The 15,766-nt window shown below is 37.7% G+C and overlaps 1 protein-coding gene across 2 annotated transcripts in view; it reads left to right on the forward strand.

Moving 5' to 3' along the window:
• Positions 1-475: 475 nt before the first annotated feature.
• Positions 476-15,766, forward strand: part of LOC121324171 (zinc finger protein DPF3-like) — a 69,118-nt gene continuing 53,827 nt past the window's right edge. For both annotated transcript variants that reach the window (XR_005951226.1, XM_041265716.1), the window contains exon 1: positions 476-575. Coding sequence is in view for 1 of the 2 variants with exons in the window: in XM_041265716.1 (XP_041121650.1) it covers positions 544-575 (32 nt within the window). In the remaining variant the exon portion in view is untranslated. The remainder of the gene's footprint in view (positions 576-15,766) is intronic.

Consider the following 15,766-nt stretch of genomic DNA (forward strand, 5'->3'; position numbering starts at 1 on the left):
AAACGCCTTTGTTCCGGAGCAGAGGGTGTTGTAAATTGAGTCTATTGCTGAGCAAACATACTTTATTCACAGAATAGAAATTACAAAAGACAGCACGAACATGTAAACAAGAGGGATGCACCAGCATTTTGTTTTTCTTGTTACTTTTCTTGAAGACAACTAGAGTGTTTCAACCAGAACAAAAATCTACCAAACCGATTTTTTTTTTTTTTTAATATGTAAACAAGTAGACCTTTGTAATTCGAATTTCGAATTTCACAGACTTTGTTATCTTGTCTGTGATCTTTCTGGCAGTGAAAAGACAGCAGCGAGCTGTGAAAATTAGCACCTTGTCACTTTAAGAGCCGTACATTCAGTCTGCTTTATAAAAGCAGCATCCCTTTGAAATGGGTTTGACAGCTTTCCCTACAAACCCCGCCCTGTCTTGATATACCTAACCCCGATTGGCTAGTGGGCCGGGTTTTCCTTCGTTGGTTGGCTGCTCCCCTCGATGGGCTTCTTCAGAACTCCGAGACACACAATATTGGGTTACAGTATAGCAAAATGGCGACTGTCATTCACAATCCTCTCAAAGCGTAAGTAATTCTTACAAATTAATACAATAATTATTTTGAGAACTTTTCTGTTTACGTATATGTACAATCTGCAAACCCCCCTCCCAAAAAACAAAAGGAAATATTCTTTTAGCAATCAAAACAGCAGTCGAGCGATAGCATTTTATGTGAATGTCTGCATGCAATTTTGTGTGCATATGGACAAATATATATATATATATATATATATATATATAATATTTTACAAATACTTTTTAACACTAGATGCGCTAACAATGAACAGCGTGTTCAAGTTTGAATACTTTTACAGAACTTCATTAGGTTATTATAATTCAATGTAAATGTTTAAATAGCATATATAAAATAAGAGAGATACAGTTATCTGCAATATAACTTAAACAATTCTGGTTGTTCTTAGCGGGTTTATTTTTATTACAAGTAACTTCATGCATTATGCATCCATTAAGTTAATTCACACACTGTGATGGTTTATAAATCTGTTTTAGTGTTGTTTTCTAAAGTATAATTACGAATCCTTTTGCATTAAAATACGGATTCACTTTTATGATACGGAATTTGAGCAATTCTTTACTGGGCTAAAGTATCGCGTTTATTTCAAATCAATAACGCCGTTTAAACGCCAGCTTTTTTAACCCACTGTTTCATATTGCAGGTCGGAGTTCTAATGTGTCTTTATCCGATCCGTGGGTCAGTGGCGTGTTCATTTCTAAAAGGGTTTACAGTGAATAAAAGTTGAAACAGCACCAGGTCGGGGAAATTACTAGTAGGGGCACTTGTAAAGAAAGCAGAGAATAACCACGTACTGCGATCAAATGTTAACAAAACTGGTATTTTTGTATATCTATGTAATACATATCTATCTATCTATCTATATATATATATATATATATATATATATATATATATATATATATATATATATATATATATATATATATATATATATATGTAGTATATTAGTAGTTTAACTATCTCTTCATACAAAGAGAGGGAGGGAGGGAGTCAGCGAGGGGGAGTGATCTGTGTGTGGGGGTGGGAATATGTGAGTATGGGATGTAGTACTACTTTAAATATGTGTGCATGAATTATGCATGCAGTATGCTTAATATTGAACAGTCCTTCACATGAAAAGTATTGTAACGCTACTTAAATTAATATTAAACAAGGCACGAGTAGGTCAGTTCCCACCCCCTCCTGGTAATTTATTTATAGATTTATGTATGTTCAAAGTTGTTACTGTCGTTGTTTTTGTCCCCTTACCTTATTTTATTTTAGGTATTTTATTTCCCAACCTTGTTTAAAATTGGTTATGCTGTTTTACTTTTTATATTTTTTTGTACAATGCAATGATAGGATTGCCTGAGGTTCTTGACAACCCTTTATTTAATTGTGACAAAACTTGGTTAAGACGGTCTTTAGCACAAGTTATTGAGAGTATCAGCTTCCAGGGGTCTATATTGAGTACAGTACATTTGCACATTGTAATGGATCTCCTCCTAGCCATAATACTACTGACATCAGCATAAGACATGCACTTGCCTCTCGACTACAGAGCTTGCTCTTTAGCTTAATGGTAAGACTTTGGCTTTGAACTGTGAGGTTCCTACTTCACGTCCAGCCCTTGCCTTTCCATTCATTTCAATATGTTGAGGTGCCAGTTGTTTTCAGTGGCGCTCCAGGCGGAACTAAGAGGAGATCCATTGCATTAGTACAGATTTTGGAACATTTGAAATGTTATGGTTTATATATTAAACTGATATACTGTACCAGCCTCAGTCGGGTTACTTGTTAATTTGTTGTTGCTTGACTAGCTTATTGCATCCTGTATTGGAGCACTGCTTTAGTAATGTAGAGTTTAATGACATGGTTTTCTGAAAGTTAGTTTTGTTCATTTGCGTGAGCTGTTTCCACGACTGTGCTAAAGTTTGCCTCAATCAGTAAAACTGCATTTCCATCTGCCACTGGCATTGCCCCGAAAGCAATGTGAAATGGACTTGTTCATTTCCATCAGAGTCAGATTAAGATCAAATAGGACTGTCAGCCCCAGTTAGGATTGCAGGCTGGCAGAACTCAATCTCTCCAATTTGCACTGATAGTGGAAGTTACCTAATAACTGTGCCCAATATGAAGGGTGCAAGAGGCAGGTTTAAATCTCTGTCTGCAGAACAAAATATGTAGGGTGAACCTGAAGGCTGTGACTACACTGTGTAACAATTTTTTTTTTTTTGTTCCTGGGTAGTAGTGTTATTTCCTAATTGCTTATGCCTCAAAAGTATAGAAAATGGCTTTTATTCCCCACAAACTTTGCTTTGTGACCAGGACAGTGATATTTCAAAATATCACTATTTCCAATGGGAAAACGGGCAAATGTGTGTCTTTTCGTTCACATAAAGTCAGAAAAAAAACAACATATGAATCCAAATTAACATGTATTTATACTAAAGTAATACAAAAATGACTACAAAAGATTTAGAAGTGAGTAGTTTTTCGGGATTTACCATTATACTGTAAATACATACATATACTGTAAATCTTTCTGTGCAGTGTACTTGAACATAACTTTGGCTGCCGGGTATTTAAATTAATATGTTATCCGTTTTTTTTTTTTTTTTTGTTTCCACCAAATTATTTGTGTTTTCAAACATCGTAGTGTAAGACGTATTTGATCATATACAGTCGCACATTAGTAATGTCATGAACAGTTTGCATATTGGACTTCCTGTTTAAAAATAAATAAATAATGACAACTGACAAGCCAGTAAAACGATATCCTGAGCAGAATTTGCTGGTTATAATTAATATTGGTGTGTTATTATACAAGGTGTTTATTATACAATAGTTCAGTAGTTTTTACATAGCGAGGGGGTTTATGACCGTTCATAATTTTAAAACATCAATTTTTGAGTTTTATTTTAAATTTACATTTCAAATTTAAAAGTAAAAACAAAAATACATTTGAAAATTGAAACTTAGAGAATGTGATGTGACACATTTGTTGAGAGCTATGTTGATGGTATAATAATATAATAATACCTGTTATAATAATACATGCACACATACAATAACAAGTAGCTGTTTTATTTATGAATAAGATGTAAGCAGACAAATATGAAAACATTTGGAAATATTGAACACATGTGGAAATATTGTAACACCCTTTCGATTATGTCTTTCAACAGAACATATAAACATGTTAGTGTTTTTACACAAAAACCTGAAATTCGTGCCGTTTAAGTTTGTTCACCTCACACCAGTGAAAATATTTCGTTTTTATGTTTATAGCCAGTTGTCGTCGTCCCCGTCCCCCCATATTGGACTATGTTGGCACCAAAACAGAACAATTTAAATGAGCAAAGAAAAAAAAAAAAGAAAATACAAGAAAAAACACTGAAAAAGCTGGATAATTATTCTTTTAGTTAAAAAAAAAAAAGAAATAATGGGAATGATGACTGAGTTTTTTCTCTAAGGCTTATTTTATTTTACTTTGGAAATGCTCCAAATTCTTTTTTATTTCACAGAGTTCTGCATTTCAAATATTGAGTATTGTATAAATATCTATTGTATTATAAATAAGCACCATATTTTTTTTGTTAAAGTTTAGGCTATACTGATTTCATACCTATTATAGCTTAATAAATAGTAAACCTTATAAATTTGTAAGGGTTTTTTTTTTTTGTCGTTCTTTGCAAATTGTCATGTTTATCGCAATTATCGTGATAATAACACACTCAATAACCGTATGAGAAAATGTTTATATCGTGACACCCCTAGTAGCAAGAATACAATAATGTATTAATAGACATTCAACTTTTTTATATATTATATTCCTGGTAACCCCATTGTCACTGCGGTTGGTTGTAAGTGGCAAAACGCATCAGAGTAGAACTGCAGCTCAAGTTATATACATAAAGAATCTCTGACACTACGGTAAAGCCTTTACCCTTTAGTTCAGTCAATATGCCAATAGATTGCAGCAACAAAGTAATTAGACAAACAAAACTAATTTAAATGAATGCGTTTAATTTCAGTGTGTTAGCATTTGTCTGTTTTAGTCAGTTTAGCTTTATTACATTTTTTGTTAAGTTTACATATAGTAATTCAACAGACGCAACAGACTCGGCTTTTTTTAACTAAAAAACTTCCAACTTCAGCTTTTTATTTTTTAGGATGCAGTTTTGACAAAAGGTGTAAGTCAGGGTATGCAGGCTCTGTGTGCGTATGCCTGCACTGCTAGCAGCACCTTTCCTCAACAAACCTGTCTGTCACAATCAGTCAGGTAGGTCTTGCCATAACTTTTGATTTTATATTACTGTGTTACCGTTAAGGGATATTAATTTGAACCGTCTACGTGCAGCAAAGTGTGTGATGGGCTTCTGAAAACGCCTGCTGGCGTAGTGCTAAAACTGCTAATGTATTTCAATTGTACAAAAAAAAAAGTGGTTTCGGTACGGTTCGGTTTATCTTTTGTCGGTATTGTTTGGTTTGGAAACGTATGCAAATGTCAGTTTCAGTTTGGGAACCCTACAGGTGGGCTTTTGTGTAATGTCTGGTTCAGGTGCAGCAGGTGCAACTGCGCTCATTTGTATCCCTGTAGCTGCCGGTGTGCGGTGCCAGTAATTCAGATTGTATCCTCCCTCATTTCAACAGGTATCACTATTGTCTTAATTATCCTAACATTTGCAGTTATAGTCTGTGTGCACCATTCACCACACGGAAGCTGTTGGGTGCTGCTGCGGGCACTAAAATAAACTACAGCAAATCAACATGCCTGCATTTCTGATTTAAAAATAATAATCATTAAAAAAAAAAACAGTTTCCTGTATGAGCCAATTTCTGCAAATGTCTGTTAGTGATTAAACCTATTTGTTTATGATTAAAAAATAGTGTAGTGTTGGATGTAAAGATGTATGCAGAATAAAATAAAGTAGGTGAGTAGTACTATTTCAGTACTATGTACTATTTCATGCATGCTAACATTCTGACAGTTAAATATAGTTCAATTTGGTATGTTTGATGTTTATGAATAAGGGTTAAACTAATGTGTGTGTGTGTGGGGGGGGGGGGGGGGGGGGGGGGGGGGGGGGGGGGGGGGGGGGGGGGGCACAATAAGGTCCTGCACCAGGGCCCATCTTCCTCTTCCTCTGGTCTGGTTGCAGATTGGATTGTAGACTGTAAATTGCGGCTGCTGTCTTATTTTGATAATTGGACTGAGATGAGATTGAGTTGTAGATGGGAATATGTCTGGAGTGTAACTGGTGCCGTTAAGTTTACTGCACCAAGCCCTAATAGAACAATATGCCTAATTTGTGGAATTGTCAGGACCACAGGATGCCGGCTACAGCACTGCAGTCGTTCTGTTTTAAAGACCACTTAAAAGCTTTTGATTTGGAAAGGTATATTTCATTTCCACCGTTCTATGACATGCACATCATTGCCTCAATTGCTGATTCACAATTTGGGTCCGTAGGGGCTTCTAAGAGCCAAGGTTTTGTTTCAACCAAATGCAAAAATATTTTTGAAAGAAATGTATTGAATTTTGATGCACACAGAATAATCTCACCAGACAAACTATAGAGAATAAGTCAAAATATTTAGGTTGTGGTTGAAACTAAAACCAGACTAACTGGTATCACAAAGGATTAGATGTGAGAATTGTTTTCCCTCACAAACCTAAACCCGAATCTCGCACGTAAAAAAACACTGATTGGCGTTTTACAAAGACAGATCTATTATATCAGCCAAGTGCAGCGTTTTATTCACGATCAAACGCTTTAGAAGGGACACCCTCATCAAAAAGTAGGCAAAGTAACTATCAGAACTGCTTGAGGGATGGAGATAAGTACAGAAATAACACAAAGAAACTTTCCTTTGAATTGCATTGCTGAGGAGAAAGATGGAATCATTCTGCCTGAAATACGAGGGTCACAGGGAGTGGATCTTTGTGCGTCAATTGCTGTACCTGAATTGTTCTGATTTTTTATTATCATTTTCTACAGATCTTTTGAGTTTTTTGTCCAGGTGTGGTACGGCATGCTTTATTTCAGTGCATTCATGTTTTATTTGCTTGTATTGGAAGACAGGCATACAGATTGAATGAATTTGGTGTTCTTGCTGATATTGTCCCCTGCTGGGGGTGCATATCCCTGGGGATGTAGCTGATGCATCCACATATCAGTCTGTCTGTCCATCTTGCATAAAGGGACACTCAAGTTATGGATTGTCAAAATATACATAGAGGCATCAGTCTATCCTACAATGTATATAGAATTGCATAGCCAATTGTGATAAAACTGCTAACAACGTCTTCTATACCGCCTTGATAAATATCAGCCATTATTACATACTTTATTTATATGTTGTCAACAAAAAACATATTTTATGCGCTACTTACACTTTAAGGAAATGTTCCTTTCAGTGTAGTTTGGAACACATTTGCTAGTAAATTTAAGTAACATACTAAGAGTACTACTATAGTAAGCAATTTACTGAAGTTACTGAAATATAAAAATAGCTTCTGCCTGTTTATTTTTCCCACTCTTTCTCTAAGTTGAATCCAACTCCTGGTGTACAAAAAGATACAAAATCACTGCCAACTATTACTGCTGCTTTGTGGAATTCTGATTTTTCTTGATGTTCTTTCAGTTTTGTAACTGCTGAACTCAAGGATTTTGAAGGACTTATATAACCTGTAAAGTTTCTCTGCAATTCTTACTGTTTTTCTACCAAAATGCAGCAATATTTACCGTAGGCGCCATGAAATTGTACAAAGACAAAATATGTTTTTTTATTTTGTTTGTTTATTTATATTATGTACTTTTTTTTTTAAACAGTGTAAACATTTTATGCTATTTTTGCTCCTCTAACATCTTGTCCATAATGGCTAACTGGAACACTGCTGTAGCAGAGTGATGTTACATTTTTTTGCCAGGGAAAGTTTATCTTGAAATGCTTCTAAACAGTAAACTTTATTTTTATTTTTATTAGACATCCCACAAAATACCTTCGCGACTAGGGTGTGTTTTTTTTTCTGACTTTACTAGATTGCTGCATTTAAATGTAAGGTTCATGTATTAAGAAATCAGTATCACTTATTTGCTAATTTACAAAAAACATAAATAATACCTTACATTTAAAATATTAGTCTGTGCCTTGCCAGAAGCTCTCTTGGCAGCTATTTCTGTGTTTCTTGGTAACCAATAGAAGATCAGCTTTTTTCCACAGCTAGCCAATGAGAATTGATAGGGTTGGGACGTAAACACTTTTAAAATGTTTGTGTGTAAGTGCTAGATTTCTGCAATTCAGTTTTTAGAAACTTGTGTGGCTCTCTAGAAATATACCCAGAGTGTTTTTCTAGCAACAAATACAAATACATAAACACTATCCAAACGGGCAAAGTATAATGGCAAAACTTGTAGTCCCGGGTGGCAGGCGATATGAATTGCACATTTATATCTACTTGTCTGCTGTCAAATCGCTCACATTTTTGTACACTGTCATAGGCAGGAGGCACATTCCTGAAGTATTTTAGTTGTGTTTATTGCACACTGGGGTGCATTCCAGTTACATGGTAATAACAATTTCTGAGCTCAATGCAATGTCTCTTAACCCATGTGATAATTTGAAGCAGTGAGCTCTTGCAGACCTTAATCTAGAGATAGCAGAACTCTGATCAGTTCTCTCTGCATGCTGCATCGTTCTTAAAGCTGCAGTTTTATCCCGATTTATATACACCATATCATTCTTTGCTGTATGTATACACCCATTCCATTGCTCTTGAAGTCCAGTGTGATACATTCCCACATGGCAGTTTCTTCTGTTGGAGCACAAGCATCCTTTCCTGTGCTTGTGAGAAGTGGCTATGCTCCTGCTATGACTTGTAGCGGTCAGGTGTTCTAAATGACATCTTCTAACTGTTACTGTATAATCCAGAAAGCAAAGGGGAAGTTGGGAATTGTCTGTTTTGTCTAATGTTTCTGTTGTAGATAACAAGATATATCACCCATAGCTAATAAACACCCAATAGAGCTGAACTTCGAAAGAAACTTCATAAATTCATTGCCAAACATTTCGACTAGAAGTCTTGCGGGATTCAAAATGATAAATAAGGTTTTTTCTGCCTCTTATTAGCACTAGAAATATTATCACTGCAGTCTTTTTTTTTATTGCCCTAAAGATCTGTTGGTTTTTTGCTTGTTTTTGATGCTTTACAACATAATAAATGAAAAGTTGCTGCTGCTTCCTGGTACCTAATCCCTTTGTGTCTTGTAGTTCAAACTCACTGCAATGATATGCGACCTATAGCAAAGCTACCAAGATGCAGCAGCTCGTCTGCACTGTTACACTTGAAATATTTGCTTGAAATCCTGAATTTTCTTAAATACAAAGAAAGAACCAAAAGATTCTCAGATGATTTTTTTAATTGTTTGAGATCTGTAGTTACAGATTGAATAATAGAGGGAGTTGACCGAACAGGGGCACTCTGATCTGAGAAAAGATGGTTTCATGAAACACACCCCCACACGGAGACACTCCAGCATTGCTGGAGCTCAGGCCGGTAGCACAGTGGGACTGTGCTGAATATTGGACTCTTCACCCGTGAGCTGCCAGTTTTATTTAATGTTCGCCTCAGAGATCGCTAGCTTACTAATACTGGGTTATTAGCAGTCATATTCTGGGAAAGTGTTTCCTGCATTTGTGGTTGATGATAAGTAAACCACATGTGAAGTGATAAATGGTGCTAGGGCAGGTGTAGTGTGCATGCAGAAACCGAGATATTCATGCACTACATGGTGAAAATGAGTCTGGAACAATGCCCATTTTAATTAACAATTTTTTTTTATTTTTCTGGGGGGTGAACAAGACATGTATTACTTAGTTTTTCAAGGTTATTTCAAGAGTTTTCCTGGGGCAAAAGGCAAATTAATAAATTTAAGTCATGGACGAAAGGGGTCCACTTGGGCTAGAGTGACTCGCATACTTGCTTTACACATAAGCACCAATGGAAAAGCCCATCTTGTGAGGTTAGCTTAAAGCAAAGAAAATGGTGGATCACCTTATTCATTTTTACTACAGAATCTTAACGGGGGGGGGGGGGGGGGGGGGGGGGGGGGGGGGTCTTCTTGCATTACTGCAAATGAAGAGGTAGAAGAAAACACATCAGGTAAAATAGATTCTGTAGTTCCAAATCCAAAATGGCAACATTTTGTTTTCCTCTTTTGAAATGTAATCAATACAGTGACACTACCCCAGCGCTGGATCTAAATACTGCCACACTATAAATGACCCTGCTGGTACCTCTAAAATGTGGGTAATGTGCAAATCTTTTAAATGTAGTAAAACCTAAATAAAATCAAATTGAACTGAAAACGTATTGCTTTTTTTAAGAAGGCGTGCAGAAAAAAAAAAACTGAACCGGCTTGATAAGTCAAACTGTATTGTTGGGAAGCAGAAATATTTTCATATAGATTATAATCTGCTGCAGCAACACATTAAAACCATGCAAGTGCTGCCCCTTTAAGTGAAAGAGAAATACAGATTAGCTGTGTCCCAGGATCTGTGTCCCATCTGCCCAGAGACTCTGTGAATTGAGAGAGGTGCTGGGCATTAGCTTGGCTCCCATCTGCTCTGTGTCTGGGAGTGTGTGTGTGTGCGTGCATAACTCCCCCCTTTTTTATTAGCGAATACCTTTTTTTTTTTTTTTTTTTTTTAATGCTCACGTTTAACTGAAAATGTCTTAGGTTTGGTTAAACATGGTTAGACATGGTTAAAAAAACAAACAAACAAACAAACAAACAAAAAAAAAAATAATACTTCCCTTAACAACCAAACATTTAATTTACATTTTTACCATGCTCTCTTCTGCCATAGCAGTAGAACACTTGCTGTGATCAGCGCTTTAAGATTAAACGCGCACACAATTCAATTTACTTTTACAACTACACATTATGCCATTCATTAAACATGTAGGCTCAACTCAAGAAATGTCAGCAACTCAATTAATTAAGCAGCTTATTCATTTTCTGCTGTAACAGTTTAATGCAGCACGCTCTGTGTTGCTTACTAAATGGGATGTTTGAGCAATGTAGAGTTTACTCACATGGATTGTGAATGCTAATTCGCTTTCTGTGTGAATTCAGTTGGTTCCTTCCTTCATTGTGTTTCTTTGAACCTGGCACAGTCTGTGAGTCTCTAAGTGTAGTACAGTTTAGTTTGTTGTCATAGCCACCTTACCAATTTGGATTGAAATCCAGTGTTGTTGTAGTTTTTAGTGGTATTACTGCAGGGATCAATAAAAATCACTGTAGTTGAAAGGGTGTAGCGCTGTTTAAATAAATCCAATCAGTGCTTCTACATTGGTTTATCTGCTTTATAGTGGTTGCTGTTCCTTTGCACGGCTTGGTCATTGAATGTTCTGTAACGTGTGAGAAACTAAAGTGTTGTGCTGTACACTGCTTTGCAGAAAAAAAAAGGTTGATCTAATGCATTTTTGGTTTAGCTCCTTTAATTCCGCAGTCCTCTGTGTTCACATGAGCGCTGGGAGACAGATCTCATCGAGCGGTCAATCGCAAGCAGCTGGGCTGTAACAGCAAAGCAAGTTGATACTGGAAACAAAATGGCTGTGCTGTGGTGACTCCTTCAGTCCTTCAGCATGGCTTGTTTCAAATTCCAGGGAAGAAATCACACAACAAAGCACACTGTTTTTCAAACTTTAATCAATAACCTATAATTTAAAAAGTTATTATCGTTCAACCCTAGCCTGATCTTGTCAGGTGTCAAATCTTTAAGCATTCTCAATGCCTCCTAAATACCATTCATAGACCATGCTTTACCTTGCTGGGTTTTTTTTTCTACTGATGCTTAATAAAAGTATACAGGGCACATGAGTGCTGCTCAGATCCCCTGTTTTCCCCTTCCCCCTGCTGTTTGTGTGAGCTGTGAGTGCTTGTCAGAATTGCCTGTCTGAATGAGGTGCTCCTGGTTAAACTGAGCTCTAAGCACTGATGCTGCCTGGGGCTGACTGTGCTGCTGTAGGACTTGTGTGTGTGCGTGTGTGTTCACTTGAATTAGAAGTGATCTTCCATATCAGCGGTTCCTGTTTGTGTAGAGGCTGGATTTAAATGAATAGATGACTCTGTGCCGTTTGAGATAAAAGGAATGTGGCTTTCTTTGTGTTCTCTCTCATGAAACCTTGCTCTGTCACCAAAGAAAAAGAGACTAGGGATGCAGTGGAAAAGATGACAGTCACCAAGTTATCTTTTGAACTACAGAATTCTGTTGTTAATATTCAAGATGGAAATAAGTACGGCTGGCTATTGCTGTACAATTGGTGTATCTGTATAGCTGACCCTGCCTCTTGCAGAGTCTTATTCTGTGCAGTTTGATGTTCACGGGAAGACCCTTGACCAATGCAACCATTGGAGCTTGATATTGCCAAATCTCAGAAGCAAAGCAAGGCTGGGTCTGATCAGTAGTACTTGGATTGGTGCCCTCCATGGAAAGCACTGAACTTGGTAAAATAATTTCTATGTTGAAATAGCTGACAATTATCTATTCTGAGGTACCAGTATTTTTAGTAAGCAAGTGTTCTGGGTGGAGCAGATATTGGCAACAAATGACCCACCCCATGCTCCTGAAACCCACTGTGGTTCTATTCTATGAGCCTTAAAGCGAGCACTTTGCAAATCTCAGGGAGCTAATCAACAATCTGTTTCAAATCTAAAGGCTGACGATTTACAGTAAATCAGCCTTAATTGCAGAGTCTGCATCCGGTTTTTTGGGTGTTGCCTAGATTAGGTACTGTATGGTGCTGCTGCTGCTGTTGTTGTTTTCTTCTCATCTACAGCAGCTGGGTGTTTCAGTTTGGGCTCTGTGTTATTTTGCTGCAGCTTGCTAGTTGTGGCTTCCTGGACTTGGCTTTGAACCGTTAATTGAGAGTAGCAGCTTTGGCCCTCTTTCGTTTCCCCTGCCGGCCGGGGAAGCAGCAGCAAACACGCTGGGCTGGCTTTCAGCAGACTGCTTCCCCACATAGCCCCTGTGCTTCTCTACCTACCCTCAAGTTCTTTATGGAGTGCTCACTGCCTAATGGCTGAGGCTTCTGTAACCTGGTTGCATTTGAGAGTGGAAGACAAAAGTAGTTTTAATTTGCACTCCACACACTCCATGCCAATGCGGATCCCCACTTTGCACAGCCAGGACAAGAACCTGTGCTACCCTGACTATGACTCACACTGCACGCCAATGCAGGCATGCACTTTGTGAAGCCAGGACACGAACCTGTGCTACCCTGACTATGACTCACACTGCACGCCAATACAGGCATGCACTTCGTGAAGCCAGGACACGAACCTGTGCTACCCTGACTATGAGTCGCACTGCACACCAATGCGGGTGTGCTTTTACCAAGTAAGCCACTCTGTGCAACAAAGTGTTTGAACTGTAAACTGTGAACGTGGGTCTTTGTTAGGAGTTAAACTACCTGCCACTTGTTGGGTGCAGTTAAGCGCCTAACAAGCAGCAATCAGCTGCAGCTCCTCAAAATGAGGCAGTGATGAGAAATATCTGAGGGGCGCAGAGCATGTCTTCTGATGTGTCAGTGTTATTTGACTAGCTATAAGGGGGCAGTGCCCTGTTACCTTTGGTTTTTCTCTTCATTTTTCCTTGAGTTTAAGGGCGTTGCAGAACACTGCTTAACACATTTAAGTCAGCACCCTTGTTGAGGGAAAAAGTATCTTCAGGTGTTCTACTTAAAAGTAATAGTTAAGGTGTCTTATGCAACCAGCCCCAGATACTGACTCAGCTTGTGCTAGAGGGAGCCAGGATACTGTTTGCTGAGCGAAGTAAACTTGACAACTTTGATTCTCTCATCCATCAATAGAATATCTGGATTCGCAACTCCACTTACCCTCTGCGTCATGCATTGACCCATTTACGGGCATCCGTAAATGCACTTTTCTGATTGATTTACCTACTGTTTTGTAGCAGCACACTGCTGTTGCTTTTATTATATGTGTGATTATGGTTAAGACTGTAGCAGTAATAATGAGAATCCTAAACTGCATAGTATTTTACTAAATATTTAGCCAGAAAATGGACCGTTTTATGAGGAACTTGCTTTGATTTTTCACTCTTTAAAAGGTTCCTGAAGTACTGCAAACCACTGCATTTGAACATAAATTGGAGGATAGAAAGTAAAACACTAAATCAAGTGTAATTTTAATCTTGATAGTTTAAATTGTTAATAACCATTTATAAAGAAGGTTTTATATATTAAACCTAGATGGTACACAGTTCAAATAGAGATGGTCAGTAGAGAACCCGGGTGAAGGTACGCAGGGTTCTTGTGTTGTTTGTAGTGACATGTAACCCACACTAACTCCCCAGACAAAGGCTCAGCTACGATCAAGACCTTCCAGCAGGACGAGCTCTGTGACACTGGGGGCGTGTAAATCAAAGAGATCACAAATCAGTATCGCCTGGGAGCCTTTATCCGAGGCAGTGAGCAGTCTCCGAAGAATGCCCACGATTTCATAACTGCACTTGTAATCTGCTTGGGAAACTCTCTTTAGGCTTGTAACAGACAAGGAAATATAATTGCTACTGATTCGAATGCTTGTTAATGTGACTGGTGCACTGCATGTTTCATCCCTTTTATCTCTTATGCGTTTTTGATGTATTTATCCAAAACCAAACATGATTATCGACACTACACATGGTGCAATAAAACCTAAGCCGTGCACACAATGGCCAATGTGGCTGTCTTAATATCCTTTAACCTTAGTGAGTCTGCTCTCAAGAATAGCCCACTGACAGTCATTGCAGTTAAAAACTATTTAACTAATAAGGAATGAATAGCCACTATAAGCAGAATTTAATCCATGCTAAAACGTATTTATCAGAATCAAATGTCATTGGTGCATTTATCCAGATCTACAAAAGATGGAATAATACTGTCTCTTAATTTCCAGGTCTTGTAATATGTAGCCTGCAATATATACTTTACTATACAGTAGTGCTGGGTTGAACACATGTTTTTCATCGTATCAAAATGATTAAAATATTCTTTCCTTTTGAATTAACTGGAAAAAAGTGTAATTCATACCATACCACAGTCTCTCATAAGTACCCCCAGCATTACCAACTTAAAGAGGACTAATGTTCTTCTGTGCAGTATGATGTGTGATACAGTCATTTATAAATTCATTTAAATGAGTGAATCCGAACGTGGTTGTTTTCACCATCAAATACACTTCAGGCAGTGTTTGTTTGAATATTCAAATATCCCAGCATTACTATACAACCAAATAAGATACTACATAAGAACAGCCCCCAAATGCTGAGAAACTGAATCCAGCCTCCAGGGAGGCAGAGACTGCAGAGTCATACACCAGCCTGCAGGGTCTGACAGCAGCACTAAATAATTTAGTGTCAGGAGAAGTAATGAGTATGTAATGAGTCTTGTGCAGTGAAGCACTTGTTCACAATATGCTGACAGGTGCACAAAGCACCCCCGCCCGCCCCCCCTCCCCCAATACAAATAAAGCCCCCCGACTGTGATGGATTACTCTACTTCTTATTTCCCGTGACGTTTACATGTTTTGTTCGCAGTTTAAGGGTGTCTCTGTGTCAGCCCCATTCCATAATCAACCTTATTTTTCTATTCCGTAAACAATATCAATCAGTTATGCTTTATTAGCTTGTGATGTATGTAATCAATTACAATATGCAGTACAGTGCTCCCCCTCTTAAGAGGCTCCTTGTGAAGAAGATCAATCGACTCTCTGCTTGTTTATTTTACTTCTGAGCAAATTGTTTGTTTTAAATTCAAATGGCATTATTTACAAATTGCTATTGCCTCTTGGGGCCTATTTTAAGAACATTCATATCAATGTCTTGGTTTGGGCACCTTTTAAAGGGGGATCATGTTTCTGGTGCTTATAGGTAGTTGTTACAGTACTTTTATAAAGGGGCTGGTGAGGATGAGAGTGCTTTTAAGTAAGGAACTGGATTTTAAAGTCTTGGTTAGCACTGCTTTCAAAGGGGAGGGGGCCGTGATATTGTTGATAGTATTAGAAAGAGGTTAGAAAATTGATTTAAAGCTTTGGTTAGCACTTTGTAAAGGAGGGCCAGTGATGATTGTTTGGGTTTAGTAAGATAACTGATTTTAAAGCCATAGTTAGTTCTCATTTAAGGGG

This window comes from Polyodon spathula, chromosome 12, assembly GCF_017654505.1.
Source record: "Polyodon spathula isolate WHYD16114869_AA chromosome 12, ASM1765450v1, whole genome shotgun sequence".
Taxonomy (NCBI): Eukaryota; Metazoa; Chordata; class Actinopteri; order Acipenseriformes; family Polyodontidae; genus Polyodon; species Polyodon spathula.